This window comes from Setaria italica, chromosome I, assembly GCF_000263155.2.
Source record: "Setaria italica strain Yugu1 chromosome I, Setaria_italica_v2.0, whole genome shotgun sequence".
NCBI lineage: Eukaryota > Viridiplantae > Streptophyta > Magnoliopsida > Poales > Poaceae > Setaria > Setaria italica.
In genome coordinates, this window is record NC_028450.1 from 28899134 (window position 1) to 28918410 (window position 19277).

Consider the following 19277-nt stretch of genomic DNA (forward strand, 5'->3'; position numbering starts at 1 on the left):
TCCCTGCCTTTCCGTTTCCCACACCTCTATTCCAACCGCCACAGCCCCCCAACACCACCAGCAACAACCAGGGCCCCTTCTTCCCTCCTCCCCCCCAATTTTTTTTCCTACGCTCCGGAATGGCGGACTCCCAGGTGAAATTCCGCTCCCGGAACCCGCCGCCGGCGCCGCCCGCCGCCTGAGCTGATCGGGTCGGGTTGTTTCCGCGCAGGTGGAGGCGATGAGGAAGGCGTACGCGGGGATCATGCTCAGCATGGCGCAGGAGTCGGCGGCGCGGGTGCTGGCGGCGGAGCGGCGCGCGGCGGCGCTCGCCGCCGGGCTCGAGGCCGCCAAGGACGACGGCGTCGCCGCGCTCCTGCGGCTCAAGGCCATCATGGAGGCCAGGGTACGGTGCTCTCCATCCATCCACCCCCCCGCTTCGAAGTTGGAACCGCTCGCTCTTGGTTGGGTTTACTCGTTGGTTGCGCGTGCTTCGTGAATCGTTTGCGATTGTATTGGGTTTTGGATTTTGCTGGTGTGCGCAGGAATAGTCTGGATTGGAGGGTGCGGGTCTTTGCGTTTTAGGGGAGGTTTTGGGGGCTATTGTTTCGGGGTGGAGTTCGGAATTCTTGTTTCTGTTCGCGGGGTGTCTGTGCTGAAGGTCCATTTCAAATTTCGCATTCGAATCACAGGGATTTGGAGCTCGTCGGATAGGGATTTGGTCTTCTTGATTTTGTGTTCTGGTTTCTGCTATAGGGATGTTGGGGGTGAAGGTCCAGTTCAAATTTCGGATTAGTGTGACTGAGATTTGGAGCTCGTGGGATGGGGATTTTGTGCTCCAGCTTTCTGCTACCGGGATGTTGGTGGTCCAGTTCAAATTTCGCATTCGGATGGCTGTGATTTGGAGCTCGTAGTATATGGATTTCGTCCTCTCGATTTTGTTCTTGTGCATTGCGGTTTCTGCAGTGATGATGTTCAAACTTAGATAGCCTTGATTGTTTGAATGGGATCCGTTCCCCTCAGTCGATTCTTTCAGAATCCGGAATAACTAGTACATTCTTCTCTGCGTTGGTGGTAGAAGGGTCACTAAGCAGCTCGGATACTTGGTATGACTGAATCTCTTTGGAAAACTAAATTTTGTGCTTCTTGATTGTTCTTCCTTTCGCGGCTAGTATTACAGATTTGCCACAACCCTATTCTGGGCTCACAGGGTCATGCTTCACAATCTGTTGATATTGTTGGAGGCCTCAAGTATCTGAATGGTTATTCAGATTATTATTCTTTTTTCTGATAAGGCAGAGGATGGTGCTACTGTGGTTGCTGGAAGCTTGGAACCATTGCAGGTTTCAGTGATAATAGGATTCTGATGTGCCTTTGCCACTGTGTCTTCACTGATCTGTTGCATTTCTCTTGAGTCTTGACCGTACTCTTTTTTGCTGTCTGGTTGTTTTTTCCTCTGTTACAAATGTGCTATGTCCGTCTGATGTTGCGTGCCTCAAAAGTTCGCTGCTGGTGATTTTGTATACAACCAAGATTTTGTGCCTTGAGAATATGAAAAACATCTGGTGCCATTTGGTTTTTAGTTATATTGCTGTTGCTGGTGACAAATATGTCACTCAGGCACTGCATAGAATAGAAAAATGCTTGTTTGAGGGGTAGCAACGATTCAGCGAATCACATAATGATACGATTGCAGCTTTTGGTGTGCCTTTGATTGGAACCCAGAGTTGGGGAACAGGGGAATTGTCCCTGTGAAATTTGTTGCATGAACATCTTTTTTCTTGGGTTTATTTCTGCATCACACCTTTTTTCGGTTCCGGAAGATTGTGGGATGAAGAACTTTTCCCCTAGTCTTGTAGTTAACTTTATACCAATCACGTCCTATGGTCATTTCATATTCCAGTGACCAGTTTGTAGTGATTCTTGATGTTTTAGCAGACTATTTTCAGAACTTCTGTGTCAACTTTGTTTCCATGTAATGCATAAGATTGGAATTGTCAGTGTTATGGGCCATGTCCGCTACAAAGAGCTGTGAAAGGTTCCACTACCATTTCATGCTATCTTCAGAGCATCGGTGCAGTTCTTATCGTGAAGGTTCATAGTAACAATACAGTTACTTCCACATTGTGTAATGGCCCAATTTGTTGTATGGATTATTAATTCATTATAATACAGATAGTGATGCCTCTCCACTATAGGTTAATGTTGTGAGCTAGTTGTCTCAGTGTCACTTTCATTATACGTTCAGATGATTACAGTTCCTACCGATTCTGAGATTTTGACATGTATGGTCTCTGTCAATGTAAAGTGATTGTTCTCATATCCCCCTGACCACATACTATTGTCTTAGGATGTCGTAGGAAAAATACGTGTCGATTACATTGCTGCCATGTTTTGATTTAGCTGTCCTATGGTCCTAGTTCATAGTTATATTATTGATCTGGCCACCTTTTTCTTTTACATAAGATGGAAAATGAAGAACAGCTGACTCTTGCTGAAAGCATGGATGAGCATTTCTTTCAAATAATATGCTAATGCATATTTGATCTTCAACAGGGGAACAGCTCCGCACCTGCAGATTTCAACCAGCCTACTCTCTGGATCCATTCTTCTAGCTGATTTAGTGCTATTGTCTTGTCCAGTTAGTATGAGGAGTTACCCATACAATTTATTCAGCCTAGAATGAAGTAGAAAAGGGCCATTTAGTACAATACTATTTTTCAAAATTCTAATAGGAGAAGCAGGTGATAGCTCGGTTGGTAGAGCCTGATGCTGAGGAGGCCATCCACCTAGGTTCGAACCTGGGTGCTCGCAAATGTGGGTATTTCCCTGAGATTTATTACTACCGTGTACCTAACCAGCCCGGGTTCGGTGTCCCCCTGCCTTAGGAGCAGCGCCAGCAGACATTTCTCCCCATGGTCTAGTTCTTCTTTCTATTTTTAGAATATGTATAGTAAGAACCTCTTTCTACAAACACGATTAGTGCTCCTCACCACAACTATCATGCGGCATGTCATTAAAAAAACTCTCACTAATCTAGGAGGAACAAGATGTTACTATACATATGTACCCAAATTCTAGTTGAAGAGGACTCGAATGTGGGTGGTGAGGGTGTACGTCCACATCTCCCACCAACTGAGCTAGGCTAAGTTATTGTGTTGCATATTATATTTTTCCCAAAAATGTTCGATACGTAAAGGACTCGTAGGGATTTGTGCTCCTCCCTCCCTCCTAGTGCCGGGCCTTGAGTAGGATGACTGGCTGCCTGAGTCCTCTTACTCCAGAGCTGGGTCTGCCTGTTATGCAATGTTTGATATTTTTGTTTTTTACGACACCAATAGATTGTATAAATAAATTCGGCCAGTAGGCAGTCAATGGGATCCAATTTTCACGCCGTTTCATTTTTTATTTTAAAAGGTGTCCATATGCGTGACAGCAGATGTCCAGTTATTTTGTTTTTGAGCTTCTTTGTAATGTTGTACATTGTTCAATAATCTTTTAATATGTTTACAGTATTACTCCAACTTTATTTATATGTTGTCTTGTTTAATAATGAATGCATTCCTGAAATTTGTTTGCTTATCTGCAGGTTAAAGAGGTAGAACTGCAATCTTCAGCGCATGTTAAAAGGATCAAGGAACTAGAAGAGCAATTGCATGGCACACAAAAGACTATGGCCTCGCTTAAAGTTGAGCTGCATCTGGCAAATAATGAATTAGAGCAGACAAGGAAAACCTTAGCTGAGGCAAGAGTAAATGGCCTTCCCACATCCAAGGAAGCTGATTCTAATAAAGACACCAGCCCTCGTTCTGAGATACATCAACAAGGACAAGGAGGAAATATATTGTTGAAGAATAAAAAGAACGCGGACGACTGTGATGAAGCTTGCCTTGTTCCTATATCCGCAGAGAATGGAGCAGTGGAAAAATTGGACATAAATCGTTGTAGTCCTGATCTGCCATCATTTATGGAAAGAAATAAGAAACCTAATTTCTATCATAATGGGTGTACACAGCGTATCCATGCACTTAAACAGCGGACTAAAGGAACAGGTGCATCCCTGAAACAAAATCCAAAGCAGGCTACTGCATTGAATAGCTGTTCAAAGACCAGAAAGAATAATGCTGCTAAAAACCCATGCCACACAAGGTCCATCATGGAAGACATACTTCAAACAAAATTTCTGGGCAAGTACAAGGGCAAGAGAGGCAGAAGAAGCAGGCCCAGTGGTAAGCATGATAATTCCAGTGAGCATGGGGAAGCAGAAGATAAGTTATCTGATACATCTGATGGAAATGGGTGTTTGCTGCTAATTCAGGCTCTTGAACAGGAACTTTCACCACCACAGATGTCTGCTGGACAGGGTGTGGATGCCTTAACTGACATGAAGGAAGACTTAAAAATAAGCAGGAGGGATGCTGGCTTAAATCAGGGGACTGCCTTCCCTGAACTGCTTGATGTCCTTGCAGTCAACAACATGCAAGTGAAAAAGAGAAAAAGAACAAAGACTATCAGGGTTTTGGAAGATGAACTTTCCGATTCCAAAAGTGTTCCTGGATCTGCTAACACCCTGCTTAGGACAACCAGCGAGAAAAGCGTGTCTGATAATGAATTGATCTCTGAGGTGGCAGAGAATCGCTCAGATACATCTGCCAAAAACAATGGTCCTCCTCTGAAATGTACTACTGAAAACTTTATGCATCAGACTAGTGTAGATAATGGTCAATTTGAACCTGAAAACAGCTCTACAGTGCTCCTTCAGTCGACCAAAAGTGAACCTATAGATTATGGTACCTTTGGAACCTTTTTCTTTTTACAATTTCAATCCTTCATTTTCGTTTTTGATGTGGTTTAACCCTGAACATTCTTAACATGATGCAGGTAACTTAGTGGTGGACCAGCTAGAGCAGAGAACACCAAATACTAATACTGCAAGCTGTAAGGAAGTTTTAGAGGATGGAAGCTGCACTTTGGCTTCACATAAGGCTGATGCTTCAACTGTTAGTTCATTGGACAAAGAAGAAAATTCGAAGGCATCTTCTGGACTTCCCGTGCAAGCTTTAGAGAAACCTGATGCTTCAATTGCTATCTCCCTGAACAAAGAAGAGCATGCAAAGACAGCTTCTGGAGCTTCCATGCAAGCTGAAGGTGCCAGACATATCAAATACACATTCAACCGCAGGAAGCGCAAGTGTGTGTCTATATACAGCACCCCTCAGCGTGCTGTTCCTGAGAAGAGCAGCGACCTGGGTAGTCCACCTAAAAAGCAAAATCCTCATCCAAATCCTGTGATGCAAGAGCATCCAGTGGGTTCTCCTCAACGCGACAATCATCTAGTCCATATTGCCCAACAGGTATGGATTTTCTTTACATTTGTGCCACGTGCGCACTTATGAGTTAACATCAACCCAGCAGTCTCATGTCAGATTTTAACCATGTCTCTTGTTTTGCAGCTCATTTTGTTGTCAGAGCATAAGTGATGTGAGTTTTGATACATAAAGCTGAAGAAAGGATTGATTCGGTGGCATAATATTTAAGAGAGACTCCTGATAAATGAATTTTGTAATATTCTAATCCATTCTTTCTTCCTTGGAGGAGTAGAAGAGTTCCTGGTGGCGACAACAGAGAGATCAAGAAAGCAGCTCAACCTGATAGATGTTACTGTAGTAGACTGTATAGATTAGGCAGCAAGTTAAACTGTTATTTAGTTGTTGATGAATTTGAAAATATTGTTTTTAAGTAGGTGATAAATTTTGAGTTATCGAGTTAATCAGAATTAAAAATGGGAAGAATCGCTCCCTGGGTGGAAAGGTTTATAAAGTTTAAACCATTCTCTCTATCACTTGTTTCTCCATGAAGTTTTTCTGTTCTTTTTGGAGCTCCATTCTCATTGTATATCCTTGGCAGAATGCGTTCGTTGCCAACTTTATCTATTTATACCCCGTGTTTCGTTCCTGTCAATGTATCACAGGATGTATATCTGATAGTGTTTGTTTCCCTACTAGTGGCTATGACGTTCCTCCATCCATTGAGTCTAGAGGCATCTAAGCAGGACTGCCCCTCTTGTGTTTCTTGAACATAACTATTGGAACAGGTCCAAGCTTGCTATAGCTATATCACTTGCTCTGTCGGATGGCTTTCTTTCAGCAAAAGCCACTTGAGCTCACTGGATCCATTTGTTCAAGTGAAATCACGTATGTTTCGCTCAAGGCCAGTTCCAGTTGCAAAATCGCAATAACGCAATAGCGTTGAGGAGAGTCGAGGTGATTTCTAGCAAAATGAAGAAGCGCCGTGCGGAGTATGGCGCTTGATTCACTGAGAAAATCAGGAAGCCGTTTCTAGTTACTTTCTTCTACTCCTTGTGCCTACTTTAGATTTCGAAGGACAGAGACCAAGATCGCCTAAGCTCTTTTCGGCTACCATCTTGGTCCACACAACGCCGCTGTGGTGTGAGCAAAACCCACGATATCCATGATACAAACGTTTTCCAAAACATACAAGCGAAAAGATGCATCTCCCACAAAACTATGAGGGGGGTAAAAATAGCATTTTAATACCAATGATTAAAGCTAGGATTGATCTCAGAAATTCCCAAATGTTTCTCTCTTTAAAAGAAACTGCATTAGAAACAAGTTAGGCAACAACAAATGAAATGGTACCCTCACCTATGATCCATGGTACAAATGCTTTCCAAAACATACTCCCTCCATCCCAAAAAGAATGACTTTTTAGGATTTTTCAGACAGATTAGGGCTGAATGAGAAAGATGCATGTTCCCTTAGTTAGTTTAGTTTGCATATAGAAAAGGGAGAAATATGTTTCTATTTAATCATGCATGCACGAGATCAACGCGCCAGATTATGCATGCATAAGATTTAAATTCTAGAATATCATTCTTTTTTTTGATAAATTTTGAATTCTAGAATGTCATTCTTTTTGGGACGAAGGGAGTACAGGCGAAAAGATACATCTCCCACAAAACTATAAGGGATAGCATAGCATTTTGATATCAAGAAGCGAATCTAGGATTGATCTCAATAAGTCCTAAATTTTTTTCTCTTTAAAGGAACTGAACTAAAACTAAGGCTAAAAGAAAACCCAGTTTAGGTGGCCTACACAAAGGATAGAAATATGATAAGCTTCTTTTGGGTTCACTGATAGCAACTCTACTGAGCTCTTCTAACTAGAGTGTGTGAACTAAAAGTGGCCCGAGTGTCCCAGCTAAAGGGTATTCTCAAAAAAAATATTCTTGCTATTGAGTTTCTATTTGTGGAGCTTATTTTCTTTTACCCTCCCACTCTCACATGCACTTTAAGTCTCACTTTGCGCATCTTCCCTAACGCCCTAACCTCTTTTGCAACTTCTTTTACAAAAAAAAGTTTTTAAAAGTTTTTCTATATTTTTTATCAAGAATTTCTCATGAAAATTCTAAAAATATTTGTCAAAAGGTTTTTCCAAACAATTTTTTGGAAGCGTGGAAATATTCATGAAAACCTAGATAGAAAGGGGAAAGGTCAAATTGTTCTAGCGAAATGGAAAATAAAGAAAGGATGAGGTGATGTCCTCACCGGCTACCGTTGCTGCCTGGGCGCGCTCCTTTACCTTTCCCCTTGAGTCGGCGTCATTACTCATGTGTGCTCCTTCACCTTTCTCTTGAGCCGACATCACTTCCCAGGCTTGATCCTTCGCTTTTACCCTTGAGTCGTCAACTTATCTCTTCACTCCTTCCCCAGAACTCTCAGATCTAGGGTTAGAGGAGGCGACCTTGCCAACCATGGCATTTATTTATTTTTTTTCCAAAAGAAAGGTTTTTCCAAGCAATTTTTCATGGAAGTGTGGAAATATTCATGTAAACCTAGATGCAAAGGGGAAAATTCAAAATTATTTGACAAAACGGGTAAAGGGAGCACAAGAAAGAAAGGAGTCCTCACTTGCTACTAGTGTTCTTCTCGGGTGCACTCCTTCGCCTTTCCCCTTGAGCCGGAGGCACAACTCAAGTGTGCTCTTTCACCTTTCTCTTGAGCTGGCATCCCTTCCCAAGCTTGCCCCTTCGTCTTTACCCTTGAGTTACTGACTTATCTCTTCACTCCTCCCCTTGACCCCTCAAATCTTAGGTTAGAGGAGGCGCCCCCACCAACCATGACGTTCAATAGTCTCGTGGTGGTGCCATCACCGACTGGCCGGTAGATCTGTAGGGGAGGGCAAGGGGGAGTAAAAGAGAGATCTGATGTGAGAGGGGAGGAGAATTGTATTTGTCAATCGATGGCGGAGGGGTGTGGGAAAGGGTGTCTCTCATGTGACATATAAGGTAAGGAGAGGAAAAAAAGGTTGTAAGCTACTTTAGATTAGCGGTCAGTAGTGGAGGGAGAGGCCGGAAGGTGTGTGAGCATATGTAAGGAGAGCAAGCAAAGTTGAGACCTACTTCTAGGTTAGTAGTCGGTGGTAGAGGGGCGATGGGATAGGGCGTTTCTCATGTGATTATACAAGGTAAGGAGGAGGCAAAAAGTTGTGAGCTACTCACATTAGCGGCGGCGTGCAAAACAGCCTTATTTCTTTCTAAGCACAAGATATTTGCTTTTCATTCCATTAACTAAAATGACTATCAATTAGCTGGATTTACACTATTTTTTTGTTACAAAATAATTGAAGTCTTGAAGCGTACAATCCCAGACCCATCTCGGTAATATTTCAAAGGATTCCAAACCTAAACCCCATCCGTATGGCTATAACCTAGCTGCCTTGTTCATTGCCGCTTCCTTGTTAATTATTTTTGGGAGAGCAATAAGGAGCGGTCGCTACAATGCCCATGCGGTCGTTCTAAGAGGGGATGAGGTGAATTAGGACAAATAAAACCAAAGTTCATCAAAACTTCCAAAGCAAAACTATCTCATATTCAATAAAACTTTCTTATAGATTAATCTAGATGAACTCAAGTTTTTTCTAGTGTGATTACCTATCGTAAAAATGAGGCTTGCAACCTAGTTCTAAGTCCTGGCAACTCAAGCACATTCATGTAAATGTTGAAATATAAATGTTATAAGTAATGAGATAAGCAAGAGAATTAATTTTGGTATAATAATTTATCACATAGTATCGATGGCTCAAACGCTAGCCCAGTTCCACGTTCGAGGATCCATTTAGCAAACAGTCCTTGCGTCTTAATTCAACCTATCTTTGTTCTGGCATTTCATTCTTAGCATGTATGAGACCTATCAAAGTATAGGACTCCCTTCACTGTTAGGGAAAACCCAATCAGTACCGGTTGGAAATCTCCCACCAGTACCGGTTGGGAAAGTCCCCTTTTTAGTACCGGGTGAAATAACCGGTACTAAAGGGGTATTAAAAAAATAAAAAAAGAAATCCCACCCCGTCGACCTGAACCCGAGCTTGAGCCCGACCCGCACCCCGGCCTCCCGCCTGAGGCCCCTGCTGCCGCTCGAGATTGAGCCCTCCCGCCGCCGTCCGCCACCCTCCCACCGCGCTCTCCCGCGGCCGCCCGTCGCGCCCTCCCGCTGCCGCATCCTGGATGAGAGAGAGAGAAAGAGAAGGGCTCACCGTCGCCACTGCATCCACTCGCCCCCACCCTCCCGCCGCCGCTCCCACCGCCCTCCCGCCGCCACTCCCACCGCCCTCCCGCCGCCACTCCCACCGCCCTCCCGCAGCCCTCGTGCCGTGCCCTCCCGCAACCCTCCACCACCCGCCGTCGCTCGCAGATCCGCGCCGCAGCCCACCGTCACCCGCAGATCCGCGCCGCCGCCTCACCTCGCCCCGCCGCTGCTCCTCACTGCCGGTGAGGGACGAGCAGAGGGGAGGCAGAGGGGGCGAGCGGAGGAGGGGGGAGGGGAGCAGAGTGGGCAGTGCGCAGGCGGAGGGCCAGAGAGAGAGAGGAAAGGGGAGGGGAGAGGAGGAAAGGCCAAGGACCGTGCACAGGCGGAGGGGAAAAGATAAGGCAGAGGAGGTCGGGATGGGCCGATCAGGCCACTAGCGGAGGAGATAGGACCCTTTAGTACAGGTTGGGGGCTCCAACCGATAAGGTCACCTGGTGGAGCCTCTACCCGATACTAAAGACCCTCAGGCACATTAGTACCAGGTGGAGCCTCCACCTGGTACTAAAGGCCCTCATTAGTACCGGGTGGAGGCTCCACCCGGTACTAATGGGCCTCCACCCGGTACTAATGGGTGACTTTTAGTATCGGTTGGAGCCCCCAACTGGTACTAAAGGGGCTCACGGGGAGCTATCCATTAGACCCAACCGGTACTAAGGTGCTGGATGAATGGTCCTCTCCCGGTGATGCTTTATTCAAAATATACCTTACTTTAGCTTTTATACTAAGTTGAACCGCTCTAACTTTGACCAACTTCTTATAAAACATATTAAATATATGACACGGAATAATTGCACCATCAAGATATATTTCGTGTTGGATTTGATTAAAACTAATTATATGTTGTAAATATTGATGCATTTTTTTCTAAACTCTTAGTTAAAGTTAGATAAGGTTTAACTTAGGAGTTAGTTTAAAATTAAAGTGAACTGTAATTTGGGACGGAGGATGTCACGTAATTTAATCGTCAAAATCACAGTACACACAAACTAGGGCCATGCATGTTGGCAAGAGCTCGTGTTTAGTAAATGTAGATAGATGGATATTTGTTGTTTAGAAATATTTGCGACCGAAGCTTGCTGGGCTTCAGTTGCATTGGGCTATCCGCTCCTGTAGGCCCACTTAGTCGTGTCGGCCTGATTCGTTTCGTTTCATGTCCCTCTCTGTTACTTCGGCCTGCTTTATTCGAGTTTTCTCTCTTGTTTTTTTACCCCCTTTTCGAATAGTATAAACACTATGCAGGGCTACACAGTAAGAATGGACAGAGAGAACATTTATACTCAGAAAAGCTCATTTCAACATTTTCTTGGTGCAAACTTTATAAAAGAGAAAAAAAAGAAAACTTCGCCTCAATTCTCATATCTCCTATATGTTATTTACAGGAGAGCAGGCCGAAGCAGCAAACTGAAAAGGCGAAAGAAAAATTCGCCGTACACTACCCCAAAAGCGAAAAAAAGCACACTACAGCAGCACTCGTACACACCGCTCAATTCTGAGCCTGACATGCATGCCCTACGTCCCCCCCTACACGTCCATCCCTTCCACGGCCTCCTTGACCGCGACGAAGTCGTCCATCTCCTTCTCCCCGGACACGGCGCGGCCCGCGCTGTCGGCCCCGCCGCCGGCGGCGGGCGCCACGGCCGCCGGCACGGCACTGGGCTTGTACTGGTGCCTCCTGGCGAAGACGAGGAAGACGGCGAAGTTGGCGACGCCGAGCACGGCGAGCATCCAGTAGAAGCGGTCCAGCTTCCCGCGGTCGAGGTTGTTCCGGATCCACGTGCCCCGCGTGGCGGCGTCGACGGCGAAGACGAGGAAGCTGCTGAGGAAGAAGCCCATGGACAGCGTGACGAGGAAGAGCCCCGTGCTCATGGACTTCATACGCTCAGGCGCCTCCCGGATGAAAAACTCCAGCTGCCCGACGTACGCGAACGCCTCGCCGGCGCCGACGAGGAAGAACTGCGGCACGAGCCAGAAGGCGCTGATGGCGACGTGCCCGTCCCCGACGGACGCGTCGCGGCGCTTCTTCTCGACGAGCGCGGAGACGACCATGGCGGCGACGGAGAGGACGAGCCCGGTCCCGACCCGCTGCAGCGAGGTGAGCCCCTGCGGGCGGCCCGTGGCGCGGGCGGCGAGCGGCACCAGGACGCGCTCGTTGAGGGAGGTAAAGAGCAGGATGGAGATGAAGAGGAACACGGAAAAGGAGCCCGCCGGAACTTCGAACCCGCCCGACGACGCGGCGGCGCCCGGGCGGAGGCGGCGGTCCATGCGCGTGGCCTGCTCGACGGAGAAGGTGGTCATCTGGGAGTAGACCGTCCAGAAGAGAATGCACGTGGACCAGATGGGCAGCAGCTTCACCACCATCTTGACCTCCTCCACCTCCGTCACCGTCGACGCCGCCGGCGCCGGCGCCCGCTTCTCCGACAGGTCCACCTCCACGATCGCCGCCTTGTCAAGGCACCTGCACGATGCATCATCCACACGGTACAGAATCATCAGAACCGGCCGGTCCGTGATCGATCGATCGAGCACGTATGTACTAGACATTTGTCGTGAAGCACGCGCATGATAGACACGACAGGTCGTTACATCATTAGGCCGGTGTGCACGGTGCGATGCACCCACCACTCATCATCAGCTACGCAACAGAGACCCGCATTGATTGGGGCTCGGGCGTACGTGTGCGTGACTCACGCACACCCGTGCTGTCACGACTCGACAGGCCGAAACAGAGAGGCCGGCGCATCGATCGGTTTCAGCCGGAACAGTGCGACTGTGCGAGAGGGCTCTCGCAGCACGCTTACTTGTCTAGTTTTTTCTTTTTTCTTTTGGTATCCAATCATGCATGAGACTCTGCTGCTCCATTTGAAGCTTTTTGCGTGCTGTGTTAGCAACTGGCAAAGGACTCTTCTTTCCTTACCGGTCTCAGCTTCCCGTGTCCATCTCAGCCGTGACACTGACACGAGGAGCAAGACAAGTGGCATGTGCTTGCACTAACAATAGACTTGCCAAACTCTGATGAGCCATGCCTACGCTTCCTAGCTCAGATCCTATCGCGTCGACGAGTAGGGGTCCATGCTAATGTAGCTATAGAAACTTCATGTGGCTGGGGCTCCGACCACGACGTTGGAGGTGAAGGTACAGTGAAGGCGAAGGCTCAGAGCGAAGCCATATCGATCCTATTTTTCAAATGAAAAGATGCAAAAAAAAAAAGAAGAAAGAAAACTGCAAAAAGGACGGAGCAGCGATCTGCATGAGATCAGCTCATCCGCAGCCACATGCACGTGATCTGCAACACTGTACTACAGCTCGTACCCATAGCAGCACATCATCGTGCCACAGACAATACTGCCTGCCCAGCTCTATCGTTGTCCTTGCGTTCATGATCCAGCCATGCAACGGTGAGATTTTTATTGGCTTCGATCGAGCTACAGCTACTGCCGGTTCAGCCGGCCTAACAGCACGTGCGATGCATCATCGAGCCTAACACGAGCTCAAAGAAGCAGCTGCCAAGACAAGGACATTGCGCTAATACTTACTATAATTAATTAATCAATTAGCAATTACCTGAGCCTGTCCGTGTGGGCGACCTTGGCGGCGTGGAATCCGTGGAGCTCGGCGGCGTCGGCGGGGAGCGGCAGGCGTCGCTTCCTCCAGGCGGTGGCGAGCACCCTCCCGATCACCGTGAGCGGGCTCCCCTGCGGCCGGCGGTAGCGGTACTTGGGCGTGCCTGCGACGAAGACGGCGACGGCGAGCACCATGGCGACGGCGGAGACGCCGTAGCCCCAGGGCCGGCCCACGTTGTCCTGCACGTACACCAGCACGGTGACCGCGAAGAGCGACCCCAGGCTGATGCAGAAGTAGAAGCGGTTGAAGAAGAAGACCATGGCGCGCTCCTCCCGCGGGTCCCGTCCGTCGAACTGGTCCGACCCGAACCCGGACACGTTCGCCTTGAGGCCCCCCGCCCCGGCCGCGATCGTGTACAGCGCCGCGTACAGCATCGCCAGCTGCCCGCCCGTCGCCGGCACGCACTCGTGCCCCCGCGGGCCCCGCGCGTCCGCGCACGCCGGCGGACGCATGTTCGGCACCGTCGTGTCCACTGTCAGCATGCTGACGCCGGTGGCGGCGACGGTGGCGGAGATGGCGATGGTGAGGTAGCGGCCGAGCTTGGCGTCGGCGAGGAAGCCGCCGACGAGGGCGAGGAGGTTGAGGGTGCCCATGAAGTTGGTGACGACGTTGGCGGACTTGGAGTTGGACAGGTGGAGCTCGCCGACGAGGTACGTCACCAGGTTCATGGAGATGCCCATCACGCACACGCGCTCCGCCAGCTCCGTGCCCAGGATGAGCCCGGCGCCGAGCCACCTGCCCGTCCGGGACTTGTCCACCGGGTTGCCGCGGAAGTCCACGGCCTGCCCGTCGTCGCCGTCGCCGCACCCACCGCCATGGCCTCCAGCAGAAACCTATACACACAACATTCATCAGAGACATCGATCAGAACTGACGAGAAACGACCCTCGAACCGAAACACGTACGTACGACACCATGATCTCGAGAGCATGCGTGGCCGCCATGGCATGGCTAAGCTCTTACCATTGCTGGCGGAAAACTTGGCGCAGCGGTGCTGCCCTGCAGCTGCTGTATAGCTTGCTGTGTGGCCTGCGCCTAGTACAGGGTTGCTGCAGGCAAAGGGGCAACAGAGAGGACGAGGAGGAGAGGAACGTTTGTGCTGTGAGCTTGCCGAAGAGGATGAGGCCGGGGAGGATTTATAGGGCGCGCGGGCATCCAGAGGGCGTGGCTGCACTGGACTGCTTGGGACGTGCTTTTCTTTTGTTACTTTTTCCCCTCTCCAAATAAAATCGCATGGATTTGGGTAGCCAAGAGGGAGATGATCACGTACAGGGCGGCGAGGACGGGAGTCACTGTGGTGCCCGACAAGTAGGCGACGGCGATGACCTGGCGGGTTCCGTGGCGGGTGGTGGCCTGGCAAAATCTCCGGTATGTGGTGAACGGGAATCCTCCGCCGAAAGATTGCAGCGGCGGATCCTCTGCGCCTGTGCTCGTTTCGGGCGTGGAGGTGGTTTGGTTTCGGCCGCCATCTCCACTTATTCTCGGCCGTGGAAATCGTTTAGTCATGTCTAAAATCTAAACCCCATGTTACCCGATGAGTATCTTGATCAAAGCCTCGCGTACATGTCTATGCTGCTCGATCGATTTTTGTTTCCAAGATTGTACTCAGAATAGGACACCACATGCTTTGTTATAAAAGCAATTTCCCAATTCAGCTGACTAATTTTGTTACCCGAGGAACATGACGTTTCATCTCTATCTTTTGTTGTTGATGACGTCTCACCATCCTTCGAAAGACATAGCACAAAAGCTGCACAACAATTTGGATAAAGGCATTGAATTGTACTCCTACATTAACTAGTACTCCATGCACGAAGTGTCATACCGATTTGTATCTAGCTTGATAGTTCCCCAAAGGAGAGAGATATCTTCACTCACCCCCGGCCGGCCGGCGCATCTCTGCCGTCGGCATCACACGTTTGCCCACACGCGCATTCCGGCGCAGAAGATTCGGATGACTAGGAGGACAGAGGTTCGATGCGCCGCTCGCTCACGTGGGCCGAAGCAGCGGCGACAGCGACGGCGCACGGCGCGGCCACCGCGGGCCGCTCGTCGTCGACGTGTCCGCGCCCGGCCACGCAAAAAAGAATTCCCCCCGCCGCGCGCCGCCGGCTGGGACCCCACTCCACCCGTGGCCGTGGAACTGCAAGGCGCGCGGGGACGGCAGCGCAGCCGCCCAGCCCCGGCCGCCGCCGTCGACGCGGACGTACGTGTCGCGCCGCGGTTGGCCGGGGCCCCCGTCCTCGTCGACGTGGACGGCTCCGTCCGCCCCGGCGCAGGCGGCATCGCGGCAGCGAGGTGAGCGGCGATTACCGAGTCGAGACGTCTGGTCGTCTCGATCCCTTGTTCGTGAATTCAGGATGTGCCGCTGCAAATGTTTTTGCGCCTTGGATTTGTCTTTCACCTTGTGTTTTCAACTAGTACTACATATTTGTCGCTATATATTCGTGCGATACCGCGATTGTGATTATCATTGTCTGAAGAAGAAGAAAGAAGAAAGGAACATTCATAGGGGGGTGACAGCACTCTTCATTGGGCGTGATGTTTCGATAAAATTTGCATGGCTGCCTGTGATGCGTTTCGAAACGTATCGTAGAGCGTATCTAGTGAGTGTCAATCGTCAGTCATTACTGGTACTATGCAATAATGCAACTAGTAAGCACCATTCAAGTTGAATTAATTCACATGAAAACCGTGCGTCGTTGGTGAAACTTACCTATCTCCAATTCAGCTCGACTACTGACACTCGTGCTTTAGGCGAGTTATTCTTTTAGCGACAAATAACATGTCCATTCACCACGAGATCTCGAGCATGCTAACCTTATCAATCTTGAGATCGTCTGCTGGTCTAATCTCTCTTGTAAACAGGCGGGGTGTACACATAAGCATAACTGCATATACTCACTCATAAAAATGAGAGTGCATACGTGAACTTCTAGAATTTCTATGTATGTATCGTGTTTCGGATGAAAAAAGAAGAAGACGCGATTGATACCTTTCCAACACACTCGCCACGTTCCCGTACGTAGTTAACACGACTGAAATGCTCTTCGCACGTGGCATTACTCCAAAGATGCCTGTTATCCTCGTAACCCTACGGTTGAAAGGTCTCCAAGCACCCAATGCGGCAACCGGGCCGGGCAAGACTGCCGTGCCTGCTCAGAGCTCGATCGGTCGCAGAGCTTTCGTTCCGGCCGGAAAACGAGTGCCTGTTTCTCCGCGTTCGTCGTCTTCCTCGAGCCAACGCTAGCTAACCGTGGCCCGCGTGCAGCTACAGCGGGCTATCTCCTCGCACGCGGACCCCGCAGGCCGACGTGTCAGGTCGCGGGCACTCCCCAGCGCTGACCAGCTGCTAAAATATTCCCGGAAGATATTCCAGGAAGGACACGTGTCTCTGTCAGACGACGATGGCAACGTCGCGGAAACGAGCTACACGTGGGGCACTCCCCGGTGTCTGCACTGTGGATGTTACAGGTAACTACTACAACCACTGACAAGCGAGCTTGCTCGCTCGGCTTCATCTTCATGGGGGCTTGGAGAGAGCCTTTCTTTTTTTTTTCCTTTTTGATAAAGATGGAGAGAGCCTTTGAGATACCAGCTCATGATAAGATCAAACATTTTCTATTCCGGAAAATACAGTAGGTCTTGGCGCTTGCACACTTGTAAGCCTGGCAGCAGGCAGGGCTAGCAGCCGGGGGAACACAGCGATCGCTCTCTACCTTCCAACACCACCTGTCTCCTCTCCGCACACTTTTTGCGTCCATTGTTTATCTTGATGAAGCCAGGAAAGAAAGAAGAAAAGGCCCTAATCATGGTGTGCGTGTGGGTGTGTGTTTTTCTTGAATATTCTGATGGACATGGACGCATTACCGACTTACCGCATCTAGAATCCCTTCCATGATGAGTGAGGTCGGCACATGCCGATAAGCCTGCGCCTGCGTTCCGCTTTTGGAATTGGATACGTGTGTGGGTGTGGCAATTGGCATGCATGGGTAGTCAGTGTGAGTCAAGAGGGAGTCAAACTTCTGGGATCATCTGGATGAAGTCTTCCAAGTGAGCATATGCTTCCTTTGGTTGGTTGGTTGGTTTGGTCCATCCTCGGTAGGTCATCTTGTAAGAATCATATACTCGTATGCTACTCTACGCATTGATCATATCGTCTGGTCCTAGCCATCTTTTGGTGATGAAATCCGTCTGGATAGTATGATAGAATGGGAAAGATGATGAGAGAGTCAAAGCTTTGTTCACGTCACTCGACCAATTGTCAGTTAGTATGTACGGGTCAAATAGTGAGAGCAGAGAGCCAAACTGACGTGGTTGAAGTGTTGAAGAGTCCCATGCTTCTTTTGGTTCATCGTGAATAATCTCTTGGGCATCCAGTAATTCCTTTTTGCAAGAACCTTATACCATTTTATACTCATCTTCTCGTCCTAGGCCCCTATAGCTACTTTCTAGATGCTCAAATTATAATTGGAAGGTGAAAAATCAAAACTGTCTTAATTATTAGTAGCTTATATACATGATCAAATTAAGAGCATCTCCAGGAGTAACACACTCTCACTTTCCCCCATTCCAACTACCACATTGGGAGAGTTGATAAGAAAATAGTTATCCAGCATTCTCCATTTACCTTTCCCCAATAATTATTGGGACCACCCAATAATTCACCCCAACTCTTCCTGTGACTCTCCCAATACAATACAGTAGTTGGATTGGAATGAGATTATTGGGAGACTGAAAAACAACTCTCCCAATAACGGTAAAAGTGATATTGGGATATCCCTATTAACTAGTTATTGGGAAATATTTATTGGGGACTGTTGGAGATGATCTAACAAAAAATAAGGGATTTTACACTACTACTCTAACCAGCTAGTCCTGTGAGGTGTGATTGGTTGCTTGGCTTAGGTTTATCTAGGCTTAAGGAAAATGCTTGAGGCTCTGCCCCCATTTTTGCACTCGAGAGAAGGTTAGGGTCTTGGTCAGCCAAAAAAACAGGATGTATTCAAGCTTGTGTAGGCATGCACTTGGCGGCTTAATAACTATACGAAGTCCCGAGCACACGGACACCCATATTATACCAAGTGACTTGGAGTTATGGAGTGTTATACTCGGATGAGATCAGAGCACACCACACGCAACCGGAAACATAGCAGCTCTACCGCCCATGCTTTCTTCAGCAACAGCGCCACAATCATTTGGAATGGAAACACTTGCAGCAGTAGCCCCCTTGCATTCCACAAAGCCCAAACTAAACTTGTGACGAGGGAAAGGTGTCGCTGATAATGTTCCCCTAATTAACTTGTCAGGATGCCACACTGACTGAGATCCGTTTGGATAGTATGATAGAATGGGAAAGACGAGAGAGTCAACACTTTGTTCACATGTCACTCTACCAATTGTCAGTTAGTATGTATGGGTCAAGCGAGAGCAGCAGAGAGCCAAACGTGGCTGAAGTGTTGAAGATCGAGAGTCCCATGCTTCTTTTAATTGGGTTGATCGTGAATAATCTCTTGGCCATCCAGTAATTCCTTTTTGCAAGAACCTTATACCATTATATATGCATATTTTCTCGTCCTAGGCCCCTAGCTATTACTTTCTAGATGTTCAAATTCGTTTTTAGAAGATAAATGATATAATTGGAAGGTGAAAAATCGAAACTGTCTTACTAGTAGCTCATATACACGATCATACAAACAAAAATAAGGGGTTTTACACTACTACTCTAACCAGCTAGTCCTGTTGGGTGTGATTGATTGGTTTCTTGGCTTAGGTTTATCTAGGCTTATTAAGGAAAATGCTTGACATCTATACGTTTCTATCGAGCAGACTCTGCCCCCATTTTTGCACTCGCAGAGGCAGGTTAGGGTCTTGGCTAGCCAGAAGAACAAGATAGGATGTATATAAGCTTGTTTAGGCATGCACTTGGCGGCTTAATAATTATCTGAAGTCCCAATCACACCCATATTATACCAAGTGACTTTGGAGTTATGGTCATATATTACCTTTTTAACATGAATTATGGCGCGCCATTGTAATTTCTAGAACAACATATGTAGGCTGAAAACT

The 19277-nt window shown here is 48.2% G+C and overlaps 2 protein-coding genes across 2 annotated transcripts; one reads left to right on the forward strand and one right to left on the reverse strand.

The window, feature by feature from the left end:
• Positions 1–6: 6 nt before the first annotated feature.
• Positions 7–5916, forward strand: LOC101777895. Its single transcript, XM_004952843.3, has 5 exons — positions 7–134; positions 212–385; positions 3569–4769; positions 4861–5333; positions 5433–5916. Exons 1-5 carry the CDS (start codon positions 120–122, stop codon positions 5457–5459), a joined length of 1890 nt encoding a protein of 629 aa, XP_004952900.1. The 5' UTR covers positions 7–119; the 3' UTR covers positions 5460–5916.
• A 4928-nt stretch (positions 5917–10844) lies between these two features.
• On the reverse strand, positions 10845–14410 carry LOC101778563 (protein NRT1/ PTR FAMILY 6.4). Its single transcript, XM_004952845.2, has 3 exons — positions 14172–14410; positions 13149–14041; positions 10845–12042 (listed from the first exon to the last, which is right to left on the reverse strand). The coding sequence occupies exons 1-3, from the start codon at positions 14172–14174 to the stop codon at positions 11109–11111; spliced, it is 1830 nt and encodes a 609-aa protein (XP_004952902.1). The 5' UTR covers positions 14175–14410; the 3' UTR covers positions 10845–11108.
• Between the last annotated feature and the right edge of the window lie 4867 nt (positions 14411–19277).

Excerpts from the sequence above, each read along its gene's own strand:
- LOC101777895 (XM_004952843.3), top strand. Across the intron at positions 4,770-4,860 it reads AAGTGAACCTATAGATTATG|GTAACTTAGTGGTGGACCAG; the intron begins GTACCTTTGGAA and ends AACATGATGCAG. Across the intron at positions 5,334-5,432 it reads TAGTCCATATTGCCCAACAG|CTCATTTTGTTGTCAGAGCA; the intron begins GTATGGATTTTC and ends CTTGTTTTGCAG.
- LOC101778563 (XM_004952845.2), bottom strand. Across the intron at positions 12,043-13,148 it reads GCCCACACGGACAGGCTCAG|GTGCCTTGACAAGGCGGCGA; the intron begins GTAATTGCTAAT and ends TGCATCGTGCAG.